The sequence below is a fragment of the Mobula birostris genome, chromosome 1 (assembly GCF_030028105.1).
Source record: "Mobula birostris isolate sMobBir1 chromosome 1, sMobBir1.hap1, whole genome shotgun sequence".
Lineage (NCBI taxonomy): Eukaryota > Metazoa > Chordata > Chondrichthyes > Myliobatiformes > Myliobatidae > Mobula > Mobula birostris.
Window position 1 is genome coordinate 132,883,960 of NC_092370.1, and position 17,638 is coordinate 132,901,597.

Sequence of the window (17,638 nt, forward strand, 5' to 3'; positions counted from 1 at the left end):
ATTTATTAAGTTGTTAGTGGATACAATGAGATTGGTTTGCTTAATAATCAGTACACATACTGAGTTAGAATCCACAATGTACAGCAGAAACTGCAGGGAGTGGTAAACCCAGCCCAATCAGTCACGAACTCATCACATCCTTCCATCAAGTCCAGCATCATGGTCATGGCTGACAGTATGGTCAAGAATGTCAGCCATGCTCATGGCCATTCCCTTTTCCCTCTTCCCCCTACTGGGAGAACATACAGGAGCTTGAAAGCCGGGCAACCAGACTCAAGAACAGTTTCTTCCTCACTGCTGTCAGACTCCCGAATCAATCACCTCCCTCACACCCACTTCCTGGTGGAGCTGCCAAATTCTCGTACCTAGCTAATTCTACCTCTCTGTTGTTCTGTTATTGTTATTCCAGTATTATCTTTGCACTGTTTCAGAATCCACTACAATCTTTGTACCATTCAGCTGTTCTGCATTCATTGTTCTGTTTATCATTATATTTGTATTTAGCATTATGTCTACAGTTTACTCTGAACTTCATGCAAACAAAGAATTTCATTGTACCTTGGTGTAACAAAACAAATTCAATCAAACTATGTATGCAATTCGGATATTATTGATGCTCTGAAGAAAGCATAAATGAATGAATGGATAAGATGGCTCAGAACCTGGCTGTTGTTTTGATATTTTATTTTAGATTCGTAAAGGGATAAAGAGGGGAATTAGGGGTCAGATTTGGATTAAGGGGCAGGGATATGGAAGAACTAGAGGTCAGGCCAGAGTCTAGGCCTCCGCTTTGCGTTTGAAGTCTAGCGACACAATTGTGGGACATCTGTGCTTGGTGTAAGGCTGGCAGACCAGCAAGAATAAGGACTGGTGGTTCCCTGACCAGGTTAATGAATTGTAGGCAGATTCCAAGATCGGAGTTTCATGTGGACAAAAGTCACAAGGGCTGCTAGGTATGTGAGTTTGTGAGGCAGGAGTTCAAGGCCTTGTTTTTGGGGTCTCATCATCAGCGAGTACGGGATTTGAGGCCTAGTGCTCGAGGTCCTCATTCAAACCAGTGCTCTTTAATAGATACATGAGAATGATCCTGGGAATTAAAAGATTAATGTATGAGGAGTGTCTGATGGCTCTGGGCCTGTACTCAATGAAGTTTAGAAGAATAAAAGGAGGAGAGAGGTAGTGATAGATCATATGCCCGGTTTACTGCCATACAGTACATATATGCTTACAGACATCCCACCACTCCCGGAAGCTCCGGGAGTCTCCCGGAAGCTCCGGGAGTCTCCCGCATATTGATAGCAGCTCCCTGACACCCAGAAATTAAAAACAATATCCCGGAAATCGATTCTTTTGAGAGGGAGAGCGAGAGCGAGCATCCTGATTGGTCGTCTCTCTTCGTGCTAAGTAGACCTATCAGTTTTCTGTGTCGGCGGACTTTACAGTGACCTCAAAAATAATGACAGTGTTGCTCGCTAAAAGACATGTTGAGGTGAGTTTAACAGGTGTCGTTTGTTCATTAACATAGCTAACGTTATTTAAACTAGCTGGCTAGTTGCTAAGGAGCTACTCTATTGATATCTTATATGATAAGGCCAAAAGGCCAAACTTCCTGTAGACTTGCTTAAAGTTGTAATAGAATAAACATGATAATATAAGTACATATTTTAATGTCACATTTTCTGCATATACCCAACTTGGTTTACAGATTAGACAAAATCACGAAACGAAGTATTACATACACCCTTGGAGGTCGACAGGGGGGCGGTGGGGATATGGGTATGGGGTTGTGAGGGGCGGAGGTGCTACCTCCCTGAAATGGTGGTGCTACCTCCCTGAAATGAGTTTTTGCAGGGTGGGATGTCTGTGCTTCGATGCAACTATAAGCGTACTTGCGGCAGCTTTACAGGCACATAACATCAGTTGAGCAACATTCACAAGTAAAACATTAATTAAACATGAATTTACATGGAAGTACGTAGTCCATTTTAGTGCACAGTAATCATAGTATTTCCGAACTGCAGTGTTTAGAGTTGTGTCAGTTGGTTTAAGAACAACACTTTTGAGGGGAAGGAGCTTTTCTTGGATCTAGACACGTGGAGCTTCAGGCTTCTGATACACATGCCTAGAAATAGCTTGGCCTGGAGGGTGGGGATCTGTGATAATGCATGTTGCCCTCCTGAGACAGTGCCCCCTGTAGGTACTACCAACAGTAAGGAGAATGTGCTCACTACTTCTTTCATCCCTGCTCAGTTGAATTGCCATATCAGACCACGATTCAGCCAATCAGGATACTCAACCGTAAATCCGTAGAAGCTTGTCAGGGTGTTCGGTGATAAGTTGAACCTCCTTAACCTCCTAAGAAAGTAAAGATACTGGTGCACTTTCCTTGTGATTGCCCTAGAAAGATCATTTGATATGTTATTATCCAGGAATGTAAAGCTGCTGACTCCCTCCACTGCCAAGCCCCCGATGTAGACTCGCACACTTAGACTGGGAAAGAGCTTGTTGGGGTGAAGCAAGTCCGATTGGATAGGGAACCTGATTGTAGAGAGGGGCTTGTGGCAGATTTTACTGAAGGCACTAGAGATTAAGAACATGCTACTCCAAAGGGTAAATGAAGGGAACTCATTCAAAACCTGAGTTTTGGGCCAAGACACTTCATCAGGACTGAACGAAGGGCCCGAAACATTGACCCTTTATTCCTGTCCATAGGTGCTGCCTGGCCTGCTGAGTTGCTCCAGCATTTTGTGTGTGTTGCTTGGATTTCTAGCATCTGCAGATTTTCTCATGTTTGAGTTCCTCCACCGTTTTTTTTTCCCCCATGTTACTCTGGATTTCTAGCATCTGCAGAATTTCTTGTATCTGTGATTTTATGAACCTTGATTGTTCTGTAGCAGTGAGAAAGCATTTTACTACTAGATCTGACAATCTCTGTCTCTCTTCAGTTAACTAAGTTTCATGACAAATTTAAATGCCTTCCAAAATCTAAGGAATATGGCTTAAATTGAACATTACAATTACTGACTAGGCAGTTCAAGGTCAGGGGTATCTAGTTCTAGGCCACATACATAGTAAGTATAATGAGAACTTCTGCCTCTGACATGTCTCGAGTCCTGCAGCTTCCTGTGTGAAATTTTAATTTTGCCAAATGACCCCCATCCCCGCCCCCACTGTTTTTCCACCATATCATTAAGCCTTTGCTGACTGGACATTGTGCTCCCTGCTCAGGGAAATAGGTCTGTCTTACTTACCACATCTAGGCCTCTCATAATTTTGCACGCCTTAATGAAGTATCCTCTGGCATCCTCTGTTTTGAAGAACAGAGCACCATCTTAGCCACTTAAACTTTCCACCGAAAGAGTGGACATGGAGAAATGTTTCCTATAGTGGGGGACTCTAGGACTAGAGGGGACAGCCTCAGGATACAAGAACATCCTTTGAGAACAGAAATGAGGAGGTATGGCTTCTGCCAGAGGGTGGTAAATCTGTGGAATTCGCTGCTACGAAGGGCTGTGGGAACCAAGTCATTGAGTATATTTAAAACAGAGACTGATAGGTTCTTGATTAGTAAGGGTGTCAAAGGGTAATGAAGAGAAGGCAAGAAGAATGGCGTTGAGAGGGATAATACGTCAGCCTTAATGGAATGGCGGAGCAGACTCAATGGGCTAAATTAGCTAATTCCACTCATATGTTTTATGCTCTTATGGTCTTAATTAAACCTTTTGCAGCATCTTGGAAAATCTCTGTTGCAGTCCAGTGCTGACTCATCCTTCCTGTAGCACGCTGACTTGAACTAGACACAATACTGTAGCTTTGCATTACCTCAATACTCATGTCTCAGCCTATAATATATCCCGTATGCCTTCCTAATCTCAGGATGTACTCAGGATGTGCATGGCACAACTGGCAGGTGTGTTTACAGACATTTTTATTCTCTCCCTCTCCCAGTTTAGAGTGCCCTCCTGCTTCAAAACACCCACCATTGTCCCTGTACCTAAAAAGACCAAGGTAACATGTCTAAACGACTGGTATCCTGTCGCGTTCACCTCAATAAAAAGCAAATGATTTGAGAGGCTGGTCAAGGATTACATCTGCAGCATGCTACTACCCACACTGGACCCCTACAATTCACCTACTGACACAACCAATTGACAGATGACGCAATAGCCACAGCTCTACACACCGTCCTTACACATCTGGAGATGAAGAATGTTTATGTGAGAATGCTGTTCTTGGACTACAGTGCAGCATTCAACGCCATAATTCCCTCCAGGCTCGACAAGAAGCTCAGAGACCTAGGTCTTCACCCTACCTTGCGTAGCTGGATGCTGGACTTCCTGACCTACCCAGCCAACAGACCTTTCGTCCCTCTTCCCTCCGGGAGAAGGTTCAGGAGCTTGAAGACTCATACGGCCAGATTTGGGAACAGCTTCTTTCCAATTGTGATAAAACTGCTGAACGGATCCTGACCCAGATCTGGGCCGTATCCTCCAAATATCCAGACCTGCCTCTCGGTTTTTTTGCACTACCTTACTTCCCATTTTTCTATTTTCTATTTATGATTTATAATTTAAATTTTTAATAATTACTAATTTTAACTATTTTTAATATCCTTAATATTTAATATTTGTAATCCAGGGAGTGTAAGGCGCAGAATCAAATATCGCTGTGATGATTGTACGTTCTAGTCCCAATTGTTCGGTGACAATAAAGTATAAACTAAAGTAAAGATCGCCGGCAGGTGGTAAGAGTGGGCTCCCTCAGCTCTGACCCTCAACACATGTTCCCCTCAGGGACATGTCCTAAGCATCCTCCTTTACTCTCTGTATACCCATGACTGTGTTGCCACCCACAGCTCCAATCTGCTAATTAAATTTGCTGACAATACTATATTGATTAGCCTAATCTCAAAGAAGAATGAGGCAGCCTACAGAGAAGAAGTCATCACCCTGACACAATGGTGTCAAGAAAACAACCTCTCTCTCATCATTGCAAAAACAAAGGAGCTGGTTGACTACAGGAGGAATAGAGACAGGCTGACCCCTATTGACATCAATGGATCTGATGTTGAGAGGGTGAACAGCTTTAAGTTCCTCAGCATACACATCACTGAGGATCTCATGTGGTCTGTACGTACAGGCTGTGTGGTGAAAAAAGCACAACAGCTCCTCTTTCACTTCAGACGGTTGAAGGAGTTTGATATAGGTCCCCAAGTCTTAAGGACTTTCTACAGGGACACAATTGAGAGGATCCTGACTGGCTGTGTTACTGCCTGGTATGGGAACTGTACTTCCCTCAATCGCAGGGCTCTGCAGAGAGTGGTGTGGACAGCCCAGCACATCTGTAGATGTGATCTTCTCACTTTTTAGGATATTTACAAAGACAGGTGTATAAAAAGGCCCAAAGCATCATTGGGGACCTGAGTCACCCCAACCACAAACTGTTCCAGCTACTACCATCCGGAAATGGTACCGCAGCATAAAAGTCAGGACCATCAGGCTCCGGGACAACTTCTTCCACCAGGTCATCAGACTGATTAATTCAAGCTGATACAATTGTATTTCTATGTTATACTGACTGTCCTGATGTACACACTATTTATTACAAATTATTATAAATTGCATATTGCACATTCAGACGGAGATGTAACGTAAAGATTTTTACTCCTCAACTCTGTGAAGGATATAAATAATAAAGTTAATTCAATTCAATTCAAAATTCAATAATCACTTCCCAACCACTTTCTCCACTTATGTACCTGCCTTTGGAAATCTTTTGATGTGATCTCCAAAGTACGTCAGTTGCTTTAAATCAGGGTTCCCGACCTTTTTTATGCCATGGACCAACACCATTAAGCAAGGGGTTCTAAATAATTCAGTACTTAACTACTATTTATTCCCTTGTCATTCTGTCACGCATCCCAACCAGTAATCTATTATCTGAAATCTCTTGGCGTTGAATTTGATTGGTAACTATTCTGCCAATCTAATCATGCAGGTGAATACCTTCTTTCTTCTTTGTTAACAACCACACTGCTATTTTTATAATCCAAGCTTCGTTCTTTTATCAGCACTGGCAGGCTCTAAGAAAAAGCTATGTTTAAACCTAATCTTTTCTTTTCTCCTTTGTTAGTAATCTCGTACCATTCCACTGTATTAATAATCAATTATTTTCTATCTACTTCTGTCCTGAACTGCTGACATAAATTAAGGTGAATGAAACATTTCTGAAATCGTCAAGACATTTGCTGCAACATATCATCTCAATAGTAATTCATGGGCAGAATCTGGTATATTTGAATTTCAATTAAAGTTTTACGAAGCAGGCTATTTCTGGAAGCAGGTTTCCTACTGCTTAGACATGGACAATTCTGTACAGATCTCAAGCAGATTGAAATTGAAGTTTGCTCTATGGTCTGGTTATTAACACAGACCTAGATGTGCATTTAGATGGTTTCAATGAATAGATCACTGGTGGGTGCAGCCAGCTGCATGTCCATGGAAGTTTTAAGAGATCATTAAAGCAAAGAATTAACAGATCTACACTCTCACTTGCTAAAGATACTCTCTTAGCATCTCTGAAATCCAAGGTTTCTAATGCCAAAAAGAACAAGGCACCAGGTCATAGAATTTATGGAAAACAATATGTAAACAATACTGAATCAATCTTTGATTTCTGAATTTACTCCCCATTTAGAAAACTAATAAAGCCTTTATTTCTTCTACAAAGTGCATGACCATACACTTCCCTGTGGTACGGTGACAATGCTAAGTGTGACACACACTTTATGGCACGCTATGTCCTACTCAAGGGTAATTCAGGTAATAAATGTTCATCATGACAATAATTCTCACTTGACCCCAGGATGGGGGCGTCATGGTAGTGTAATGACTAGCACAATGCTTTACAGTACCAGCGACTGGGTTCAATTCCCACCACTGTCGGTAAGGAGTTTGAATGTTCTCCCTGTGACTGTGTGGGTTTCCTCCAGGTGCTCCGATTTCCTCCCACAGTCCAAAGGTGTAAAGGTTAGTCATTATAAATCATCCTGTAATTAGGCTAAGATTAAATCTGGGATTGCTAGGTGACCCAGCTCAAGGGGTGAGAAGGGCCTATTCAGCACTGTAGTTTAATAAATAAAAAGTAAATAAAAACATAAAGGAGGTGGTGAGAAGAAAGCATTTCTCACTGTTAATGCTGAAAACGAAAATATAACAACAGGATCCTATTAGGATTGTTTCTCTTCTTCCTATGCATTCCCTTGAGATTGAAGATGTTTTGTTTCCACCCTGTTTAGTTTTGAGTACTGAAGTGACTGATGAAGCCAGTTTTGGAACCACAGATTACAGGAGGTGCCTCAGAGGAAGGGTGCAAGTAGGTTGAATGGCCTAGACAGAGTAGGCGCAGAGAAGATGTTTCAAATAGGAGGAGAGTCAAGGACCAGTGGACACAGCCCCAGAGTAGAAGGATGTCCCTTTAGAACAGAGATTAGGAGCAATTTCTTGAGAAGGTGGTAGTGTGCTATAATATGTGTGTTACACTTAGCATTGTCACGCTACCACAGGGAAGTGTATGGTCATGCACTTTTGTAGAAGAAATAAAGGCTTTATCTATTTTCTGAATGGGACAGGAATATGGTTGATGGTTCAGGCGAAGATCTTTCATCAGTCTGCAAAAGGAAGGTGGGAAGAAGCCAGAATAAGAAGGTGTGGGGAGGGGCAGGCGATAGGTGAGACCAGATGAGGGGAAAGGTAGGTGAGATGAAGTGAGAGGTAACAGATGGAAATGGTAAAGGGGCTGAAGAAGAAGGATTCAGATAGGAGAGGAGAGTGGACCGTGGGAGAAAGGGAAGTGAGGGTTGGGGGGGGGAGAGAGAGGCATCAGAGAGACATAGTAGGCAGGTGCAGAGAAGAGAGTGGGTATGAGGAGAGGCAGAATGGGGAATGGATAAAGAGTGAAGGAGGATTTGGGTGAAATTACCAGAAATTAGAACAGTTGATGTTCATGCCATCAGGTTGTAAGCTACCCAGACGAAATATGAGGTGTTGCTCCCCAACCTGCACGTGGCCTCATTGTGGTAGTAGTGCAAATCCTGGACTGACATGTCAAAATGGGAATGGGAAGTAGGATTAAAACAAGTGGCTGCCAGGAAATCCTGTGCCTGGACACTCTACGCTCCAGAAGTTCCACAGTCTCTGTGCCCCATTCCTAAACTAGGTATAAATTGGTTTCTTGATTTGTAAGCGTGTCAAATGTTACAGGGAGAAGGCTGGAGAATGGGGCTGGGAGGGTGAGTAAATCGACCATGATGGAATGGCAGAGCAGACCTGATGGCCTGAATAGCCTAATATTCTCCTTTGTCTTATGGCCTTCTGGTCTTATGGTGGTGAGGTCTACATTTCTGCTGCATTTGTGCATTCCTGATGGCATGGAGTTCAGGTTCTCTGTGCTCCTTCTCAGCATTCATGGACCAGAGTTCCCAGGAGTCACTGACTAGGCAGCCCAAGGTGTCTTACACAGTCAGCTCCATGCTTGTGCAACTAAGCTGGTAGTAATCAGGTTGGGTTTCAATATTCTGACTAATATAACCCGACCAATGGACTGTTGAGAGACAGCTACAATTTCCCCTCAAGCCTCCAAGCTAGTTCATCTCTAGTGAAAGAGCATTCAACATGAAGCCATTAAAAATACATTTATCCCTCAGTGTAAGATGACTAGGGAATAGCATCCACTTTTCAAAGACGCACTTCTGTCAGTTTATCAGAATATATGCACTTTAGACAACTGAGCGTTATGTTTTATTTCATCTTCTGACAGACCTCCAACGTGGATGTTCAAGACGTGAGTTGTCTGGTTTGCCAAGTACAAATTTATGAAGCTACCAGGAGTTCGCTTTGAAATGGGGGAAATGCTTTTTTCAATAATGTATGAGGGAGGCATTAACAGAAGGCCAAAAAGCCATCCGGTTTGTTGAAACATTGAGATAATATTTATGCGTGGAAAAGGCTTCCGAGAATTTAACGTGGTAAATAGCCCAGAGTAGGATGTGGTTTGAGAGGTCAAAGAAATTAGAATTAACTGAGCTTTTGAAAAGAAAATTGTACATAACAATAAATGATTCTTGAATTTTAATGTAATTTATGCAGTATGAGAGCAATTTAATGATGTGTTCTGTTTAGTTCGTCCATTTATACTTAATGAAGATGTCACTGCGTGTTATTTCCAAAATCAAATCCCGGTTTGGTATCTGCCAACTAAATCTCAGAACTCTATAAAATAGTATTGCAGAAAGCAAATTAATTCTCCAAAATGTGTGATAGGATATGGTATAAATGAGAGACACCAGAAAATTCTCTGCAGGTGTCCTACAAAAAAAGAATCCCTTAAAAGCTGATAAAAAGGACTGATTTTCAAAATCTTGTGAAAAAGAGCATCATTACATCCTTTGAAGATTATGTTAAAGGATAAACATCCTTTAAAGATACTTTTGTGATATTCTTCAATAATATACATGGTAATTATATTCCATGATTCCTTGTAAAGCCCTGTGCATAATTTCCTGTGCTTGTAATGAATTCCTTTGCCAAATTTAAAAGTGTGCTGATTTTTGCCTTCTTGACTAAAATGGTCTGACTGTAAAACCTTCCATTATTAATATTGAATCATTTCCCTCTCAAAGCTTGGTAATGCAATGTTCCTTATATAACTCTACCACTGGTTCTTTGATATAGTCATGGGGATTGCTATAAAATTCCATCGGAATGTGGGAATAGGAATCCCGTGAAACTAAAGCTCATACTGTATCCTCAGAATGCCAAAAGCTATCTGATTTTCTGTTATGCAAGCTCTGAAATAGGCCAGCACTTACACCATAATAGTAAAATAGTCACTGTTGGCATGGATGAGTTGGATTGAAGTGTCTGTTTCCAAGCAATAATGATCTACGACACTCTGATTCTAATTGCCAGATTTGGGTTCCTAAGCCCCACACTCTCTACATCCTTTGCTTTGGATAGGAGTTCTCTGAAGTGGGTGACTATAGCTTGCAACCAAGCCACATATTTGTGCCCTACTTGGCAACCATGTATACATTGGGTATGTACTGGGTACCTGCCAAAAGTGATAATGAAGTTGATGGGATGAACCAGATTGCCTAAAAAATCTTGAGTAACACATACAGAATGATGGAGGAACTCAGCAGCATCTATGGAGAAGAATAAACAGTTAATGTTTCAGGCCGAGACCCTTCATCAGTTTGCAAGACAAAGGTGGGGGGCAGGGGCAGAAGTCTGAATAAGAAGGTGTGGGGAGGGGCAGGCGATAGGTGAGACCAGATGAGGGGAAAGGTAGGTGAGATGAAGTGAGAGGTAACAGATGGAAATGGTAAAGGGGCTGAAGAAGAGGGAATCAGATAGGAGAGGAGAGTGGACCATGGGAGAAAGGGAAGAGGGGGGTGGGGAGGGAGGATGGGAAGGCACCAGAGGGACATAGTATGTAGGTGTGGAGAAGAGAGCAGATATGAGGAGAGGCAGAAGGTGGAATTAATAAAGATTGAAGGTGGATTTGGCTGGAATTACCACAAGTTAAAGCAATCGACATTCATGCCATCAGCTTGTAAGCTACTCAGATGGAGTATGAGGTATTGCTCCTCTATCCTGAGCGTAGCCTCATTGTGGTAATAGAGGAAATCCTGGACTGACATGTCAAAATAGGAATGAGAAGTAGAATTAAAACAGGTGGTCTCCTGTGCCTGGAAACTCTACACTCCAGAAGCTTGAACTCGGTCTCTGTGCTCCATTCCTATACTAGGTATAAGTTGGTATGAATTTCAGAGACAATGTACAATATACTGTATATATACTACACTCAGCAATCACTTTATTAGGTACCTCCTGTTCCATTAAAGTGGACACTTAGTAACACTTAGTATATGTTAGTGGTCTTCTGCTGCTGTGGCCCATCCACTTCAAGGTTTGACATGTTGTGCATTCAAAAATGCTCTTCTGCACACCACTATCGTAACACATGGTTATTTCAGATACTGCTACCTTCCTGTCAGTTTGAACCAAGCTGGCCATTCTAATCTGACCTCTCTCATTAACAAAGCATTTTCACTCACAGAACTGTTGCTCACTGGTTGTTTTTGTTTTTCACGTCATTCTCTGTAAACTCGAGAGACTGTGGGGCATGAAAATCCCATGCAATCAGCAGTTTCTGAGATACTCAGACCACCCCATTTGGCACCAACAATCATCCCATGGTCAAAGTCACAGTAATTCCCCTTCTGATGTTTGGCCTGGCCAACAACTGAACATCTTGATCATCTCTTTTATGCATGGACTTGCTGCCACATGATTAGCTGATCAGATATTTGCATTAAGGAGCAGGTGCACCTAATGAAGAGGCTGCTGAGTGTAAGTGGCTGTGGTAGAGATTATATCACCTTTCAGCATGTCACTTCAGCTTCCCATCCACTTTCCTCCTCACCTGGTCTTACCTATCACCTGCCAACTTGTACTCCTTTCACTCCCACTCCCCTCCTCCCCACCTTTTCATTCTGGTTTCTGCCTCCTTCCTTTCCAGTCCTGATAAAGGGCCTGGGACCGAAATGTCTATTGTTTAAGGTTCAAAGTCTCAAAGGTTCAAAGGTACATTTAATGTCAGAGAAATGCATGCAATATACATCCTGAAATTCTTTTTCTTCACAACCATCCACAAAAACAGAGGAGTGCCCCAAAGAATGAATGACAGTTAAATGTTAGAACCTCAAAGCTCCCCAGCTACCCCCTCCAAAGCATAAGCAGCAGCAAAGCAACAACCCCCCTCCCCACCAGCAAAAAATACATCAGCACTCCCCGCTGAGCACTCAAGCATGCAGCAAAGCATCAATAAGGACACAGGTATGCAGTACCCCAAAGACTACTCGTTCACCTGGTAATTCAACATACCACAGGCTCTCCCTCTCCCTAATAAGGGAAAAAGTGATGTCTCCATTTCACAGCGAGAGGGGAAACATAACAAACAACTCGCTGATTTACAATGTTAAAGGTCTGTTGCATCGCTTTTTCCGAGCTCTGTGCCAAACTCAGGTCTCCAGGCACACAGCCAGCAGCCAGCTTGCTGCTTTCGATCTTCCATGTACTCCCATGACACACCAGATTGCTGCGGAGGCAACAACCTCGAGTCCACCCGCCTCCAGAGCCATGAAATCCCGAAATGCTGAAGGTGTGCTAGTCTTCTAGGCCGTGTCCTTGGCATATCGAATAGCAGCCAGTTCTGAGACCCCAAGAGTGGGTCCCATTCCCTCAAAGAAGTGAAGTCAGCGTCTAACTCCAGGTCAGGGTCTTCAAAAGAACCCTGAAAGGGAAAAGTAGAGATATATTAAAGACAAAAGTAGAGCTGTTTACGCCTCTCCATGGATGCTGACTGAGCTGCTGAGTTCTTCTAGCATCTTATGTGCATTGCTTTGGATTTCCAGCATTTGCAGAATCTGTTGTGTTTTTGGCAGGGAGTAGTTAAGGTAAATAACGTAGTTCCAGAAGAAGAATTTAGTTAACTCGTCAAAAACAAGGCCATATTGTTGGAGTTAGATAAAAAGGAGCTTGGATAGTCTTCGGTAAAAAAAAGCTCAAAGTAAACTTATTATCAAAGTACATATATGTCATCGTGTACTGCACTGAGACTTGTTTTCCTTGTGGGCATTCACAATAAATACAAAGAGACATAATCGAATCAATGTACATAATGTATTGGGTGGGCACAGGAGTACATTCAGCCAGAGACTCATTCCACTGAGACGCAGCACAGAGCGTCATAGGAGGTCATTCCTGCCTGTGGCCATCAAACTTTACTCCTCCCTTGGAGGGTCAGACACCCTGAGCCAATAGGCTGGTCCTGGACCTTTTTCCTGGCATAATTTACATATTACTATTTAACTATTTATGGTTTTATTACTATTTAATTATTTATGGTGCAACTGTAACGAAAACGAATTTCCCCTAGGATCAATCAAGTATGACTATGACTATGAAAAATTGCACACAACAAAGATGGACAAACCACCTATGTGCAAAGGCATTGAACCTAAATTTCAACATCAATCTATTGGACAGAATGACTTGGTTCTATGTTGTGAGCACCATGTAAGATTACATAAATGATTTTTTCTCTTCATTTGTTTTGCAGAGCGGTTCAATGTGTATTTGATGCCAACCCCCAATCTGGACATTTATGGAGAATGCACCATGCAGATCACACATGAGAACATTTATCTGTGGGACATCCACAATCCTAGAGTAAAGCTGGTGATGTGGCCACTCAGCTCCCTCAGACGGTATGGAAGGGATGCAACATGGTTCACATTTGAAGCTGGCAGGTAACTTTGGTATTCAACTCTCTCTCAGAATTGCTGTAGTAAGTAATGACCATAATGCGATCTCATTAAGTTCAAATGGTTAAAAGCCTGCATTATCATAATATATGATGTAATTCAGGGGTCCCCAACCTTTTTTGCACTGCGGACCGGTTTAATATTGACAATATTCTTGCGGACCGGCCAACCAGGGCGGGGTGGGGGGCACGGGTAGGGTTGCCAATGAACAAGAGTAGCAGTCAAATGCGTTGTTTACCCAAAAGACTACAATGACCATGAAGCCTTGCGTGGGCACCAATGCGCACGCACGTCATGACCTGCCAATCCCCCCCCCCCCGCCCCCCCAGCTCGGGGGGAGTGGGTGTTAATCACTACCGGAATATAGGTGATAAGTGGGTAATACACTCAATTTTGTTTCTAAAAGGGTTTATCTAATGAATTTAATATTAAACACACGGCGCATATTTTCCTCGCATGGATATAATGATAAATCAATTATCGGGGAGCTTGAAGTGTTGAACGAACTTCCAGTAGAAGTGGCAGAAGCAGGTTCGATATGATCATATAAAAAAAAATTGGATAGGTATCTGGACAGGAAAGGAATGGAGGGTTAGGGGCTGAGTGCAGGTCGGCGGGACTAGGTGAGAGTAGCCTTCGGCATGGACTAGAAGGGCCGAGATGGCCTGTTTCCGTGCTGTAATTGTTATATGGTTATATAGGTCACTTATAAGTCAATAGCATCATAACATTTTAAGTAATATTTGGATATTAAATGCACAGCACATATTTTCCCCGTATGAATATATAAAATCATTGCAACACACCAATATCGCTGAATCAGTGGGAGCCCTGGGCTTGTTTCCCTGCAACAACACGGTCCCATCGAGGGGTGATGGGAGACAGCGATACTCGAAGGGGGTTCCTTATGTCAAGTCTATTCCGCAATTTAGTTTTTGTTGCATTCATTGCAGAAAATTCCGCTTCGCAGAGATATGATGTTGGAAATGGAAGCAACGTTTTCAATGCTTTCGTGGCTATCTCAGGATATTTAGCCTTGACTTTGGTCCAGAATGCCGGCAGAGATGTTATGTCAAACATACTTTTCAGCCCGCCGTCATTTGCAAGCTTAAGGAGTTGATCTCCTTCCCGCGCTGACACAGATGACCCGCGGGTCATGACCTCACATGTGTAATGGCTCAACAGAGCGCAACAGGGAATGAGAAAAGGTGCAGCTGACTCATATCACCAAATCGTATCTTTTCCTCGCGGCCCAGTAGCACATGCTTTGCGGCCCGGTACCGGTCCGCGGCCCAGTGGTTAGGGACCACTGGTCTAAATGATGCGCAAGCCAGGGCAGTACAACACAGAGAGCGAGCTGTTGTCCACGTAGCAAGTTTCCCCTCTGATAAATCTAAAGGAATGGCAGAAGCAGATACATTTTGGCACCAGCAGCTTCACAGGAGGTGCCAGTTCGCATTGAACTCAATGTAGGACTGCCTTACAGACTCCAGCTCCGGATTTTTCCACAGGGTTTACTCTTGAGTCTTCCCCATGAGTGGGTATAGCTGTAAGGCAGCAGGGGCTTGAGATCAGAGTTTTCCTTCTCCAAACGCAGCTGATGAGCTCCATCTGCCCAAAGTGTATGGTTTTAAGGTACCAATAACCCGCTTTTGCCGCTTCTCCTGTCAGTAGAAATGGTGCGGCCTGGCTTAGTAGCTAAGCCACACATGAAGGCCAGGAGTTGGACTTAGTTGTCAGAGGCTATTTGAATTGCACGCCATTGGCAGCCTTTAATAGGTAGTGAGGGCTTGTTTTCACAATACTACCGACTGTCACAACCTTAAGCATGTCAAGTACCTACATATTTATTGAATCTAGGATGTAACTTCATAACCGCAGGTTTTCTAGTTCAATATGTGGTAGTGCTGGAAAGAGTATAGAAGAGCTTTATCAAAATGCAGCCTTCAATGGAGGGCTTCAGGTAAAAGGGGAGATTGGGCTGGCTGGGGTTGTTCTTACTGATGCATAGGAGGCTGAGGGATGACTTCAAAAAGGCTTGTAAACTGGGTTTAAGTTGAGAAGAGAAGTATTTAAAGGAGGTCTCAGGTCAATCTTTTTCACACAGGGGATGGTGGATATATGCAGAACAAGCTGCTGGTGGAGGTATTGGATCCAGTTACAATCAGAACATCTAGAAAACACTTTGAAAGGTACATACTGTAGCTATGTGGATAGTAAAGGAACAGGGGGTTTAGGTTAAATCTAGGAAAATTGGGGAGAGTGTGGGCAAGTCTGCTGTATGACTCTATTATAACCTTTAATATACTGCATCCTTTTGCCTGAAGGAGTATTTTGCATTAGGATAAACAGAAAACTCAATACTATCTGGTAAAAGAGTAGGTCCCAATTGGTATTGAATTTATTACTCATTAGAATAGTTTCTGTGAGTGTGATAAATTGGCAAAAATTTTCATATTTGTAACATTCAGCAGATAGTGCAACTATGTCCACAAGATGGATGATAAGGATGAGAATTATTTGTGGATATCAGATATAATGTGCTCATGGATTTTCAGATGAAGACTGCCAGCTCTGTCCCCTCAGCTCCTTCATCTTTTTCTTCTCATCATTTTTAATTGCTCCAATGTACCAGCCATCTCTGTTTGACTCTGTAACTTCCCTCCCATTCCTCCCCCGACTCATGTCATCCAATTAGATTCCAACTCCTGCCAACTTAGCGAAACCACCCTGGTTTCTTTGGCTGTGTAAGCCTAAGGAAGACAACCTCCGGCCCTGACAAACTGGTGAGATTGAGGTGTGCTTGATCCCAGCCCAAACCCCAGTTTGTGTGGATGCTGTGTCATTTGCTACCCTGTTACAAATTAATGCCACGAAATAACAGAGTGCACTACATACAATTAAAGGAATTATATTTATGAATCTTAACTGAGGGGTTAGTAAAGAATAACAAAAAGAAAAGGTCCCATTCTAATTGAACAGTCAAACACGCACAAATTGGAACTCATCTTGAACTTCTCTGTCACTCACACACTGGATCCTCAGTCAACATGAAAGCACACACCACCTTCCAAACGTTGTTTGCAATCCATCTCAAGCAAACGGGTCTCCCACTGGATTGTATGCTACGACCGGTTCTCCCCAGCATCGTTTCCCTTCACCTCCTATCGAACAAAAGCCCCAAGCCCAACCTTATTGTCCTTCACCAGGAAAGCCTCCCGCTAATTGGATGGCACATATTTCTCATCATCGCTTATCTTCAACAATAACCTAAACAGGCTGACAGCAGAACAGACTGCTCTTACAGAGCTGCTAAATGAAATACCTACAGCATAACAGTAAAGATGTGAACCAGGCCATTACACTCTCCCCACACCATAAATAGTCATGTCCTTATGGTTTTGAAATAATTTGTCATCCTGTCATTAATAACTACATTTTCAAAGGAATTTCATGATGTCAGAACCTCCAATTCATTCTTAAATGGTAGTGACATATCTGACCAGGTGATAGTCGCAACCCTCTGTTCCACTGGTGCTACATAGACCAGCCTATCTGGGGATCTCCTGACTCTTTGAGACCTCTTTATCCCATCATCTACATCTTCAGTCACTTGTCTGAGCTCAGTTTCATCCCCAGTTACTTTAGAGCCCAGCCCCACTTCATGGTCCAGCTGTAAGCCTGCTTAAGCACTGCTAGTCCCCCCCCCACCCCCTCCCCCATTTCACCTGCCTCAGCATGAGAAATGTTGGGAATCTCTTCCTCAATTATTGTGGAGTTGGCAAAAGGTAGCATACACCACACCCCCATTTCCTCATCCTCCGGGTCTGTATCTCATTCAGGGGCAGCCACCAGTTTAATCCAGAGATGGCCTGTTTCCGTGCTGTAATTGTTATATGGTTATATAGGTCACTTATAAGTCAATAGCATCATAACATTTTAAGTAATATTTGGATATTAAATGCACAGCATATATTTTCCCCGTATGAATATATAAAATCATTGCAACACACCAATATCGCTGAATCAGTGGGAGCCCTGGGCTTGTTTCCCTGCAACAACACCGTCCTATCGAGGGGTGATGGGAGACATCGATACTCGAAGGGGGGGTCCTTATGTCCAGTCTATTCCGCAGTTTAGTTTTCGTTGCATTCATTGCAGAAAACTCCGCTTAGCAGAAAAATGTAGGAAATGAAAGCAACGTTTTCAGTGCTTTCGTGGCTATCTCAGGATATTTAGCCTTGACTT

At 42.8% G+C, this 17,638-nt stretch overlaps 1 protein-coding gene across 2 annotated transcripts in view; it reads left to right on the plus strand.

Moving 5' to 3' along the window:
* The window catches only part of dok6 (docking protein 6), a 605,271-nt gene that overhangs the window by 454,090 nt on the left and 133,543 nt on the right, over nucleotides 1–17,638 (plus strand). For both annotated transcript variants that reach the window (XM_072273010.1, XM_072273075.1), the window contains exon 5: nucleotides 13,186–13,375. In XM_072273010.1, coding sequence (XP_072129111.1) covers nucleotides 13,186–13,375 — 190 coding nt within the window. The remainder of the gene's footprint in view (nucleotides 1–13,185; nucleotides 13,376–17,638) is intronic.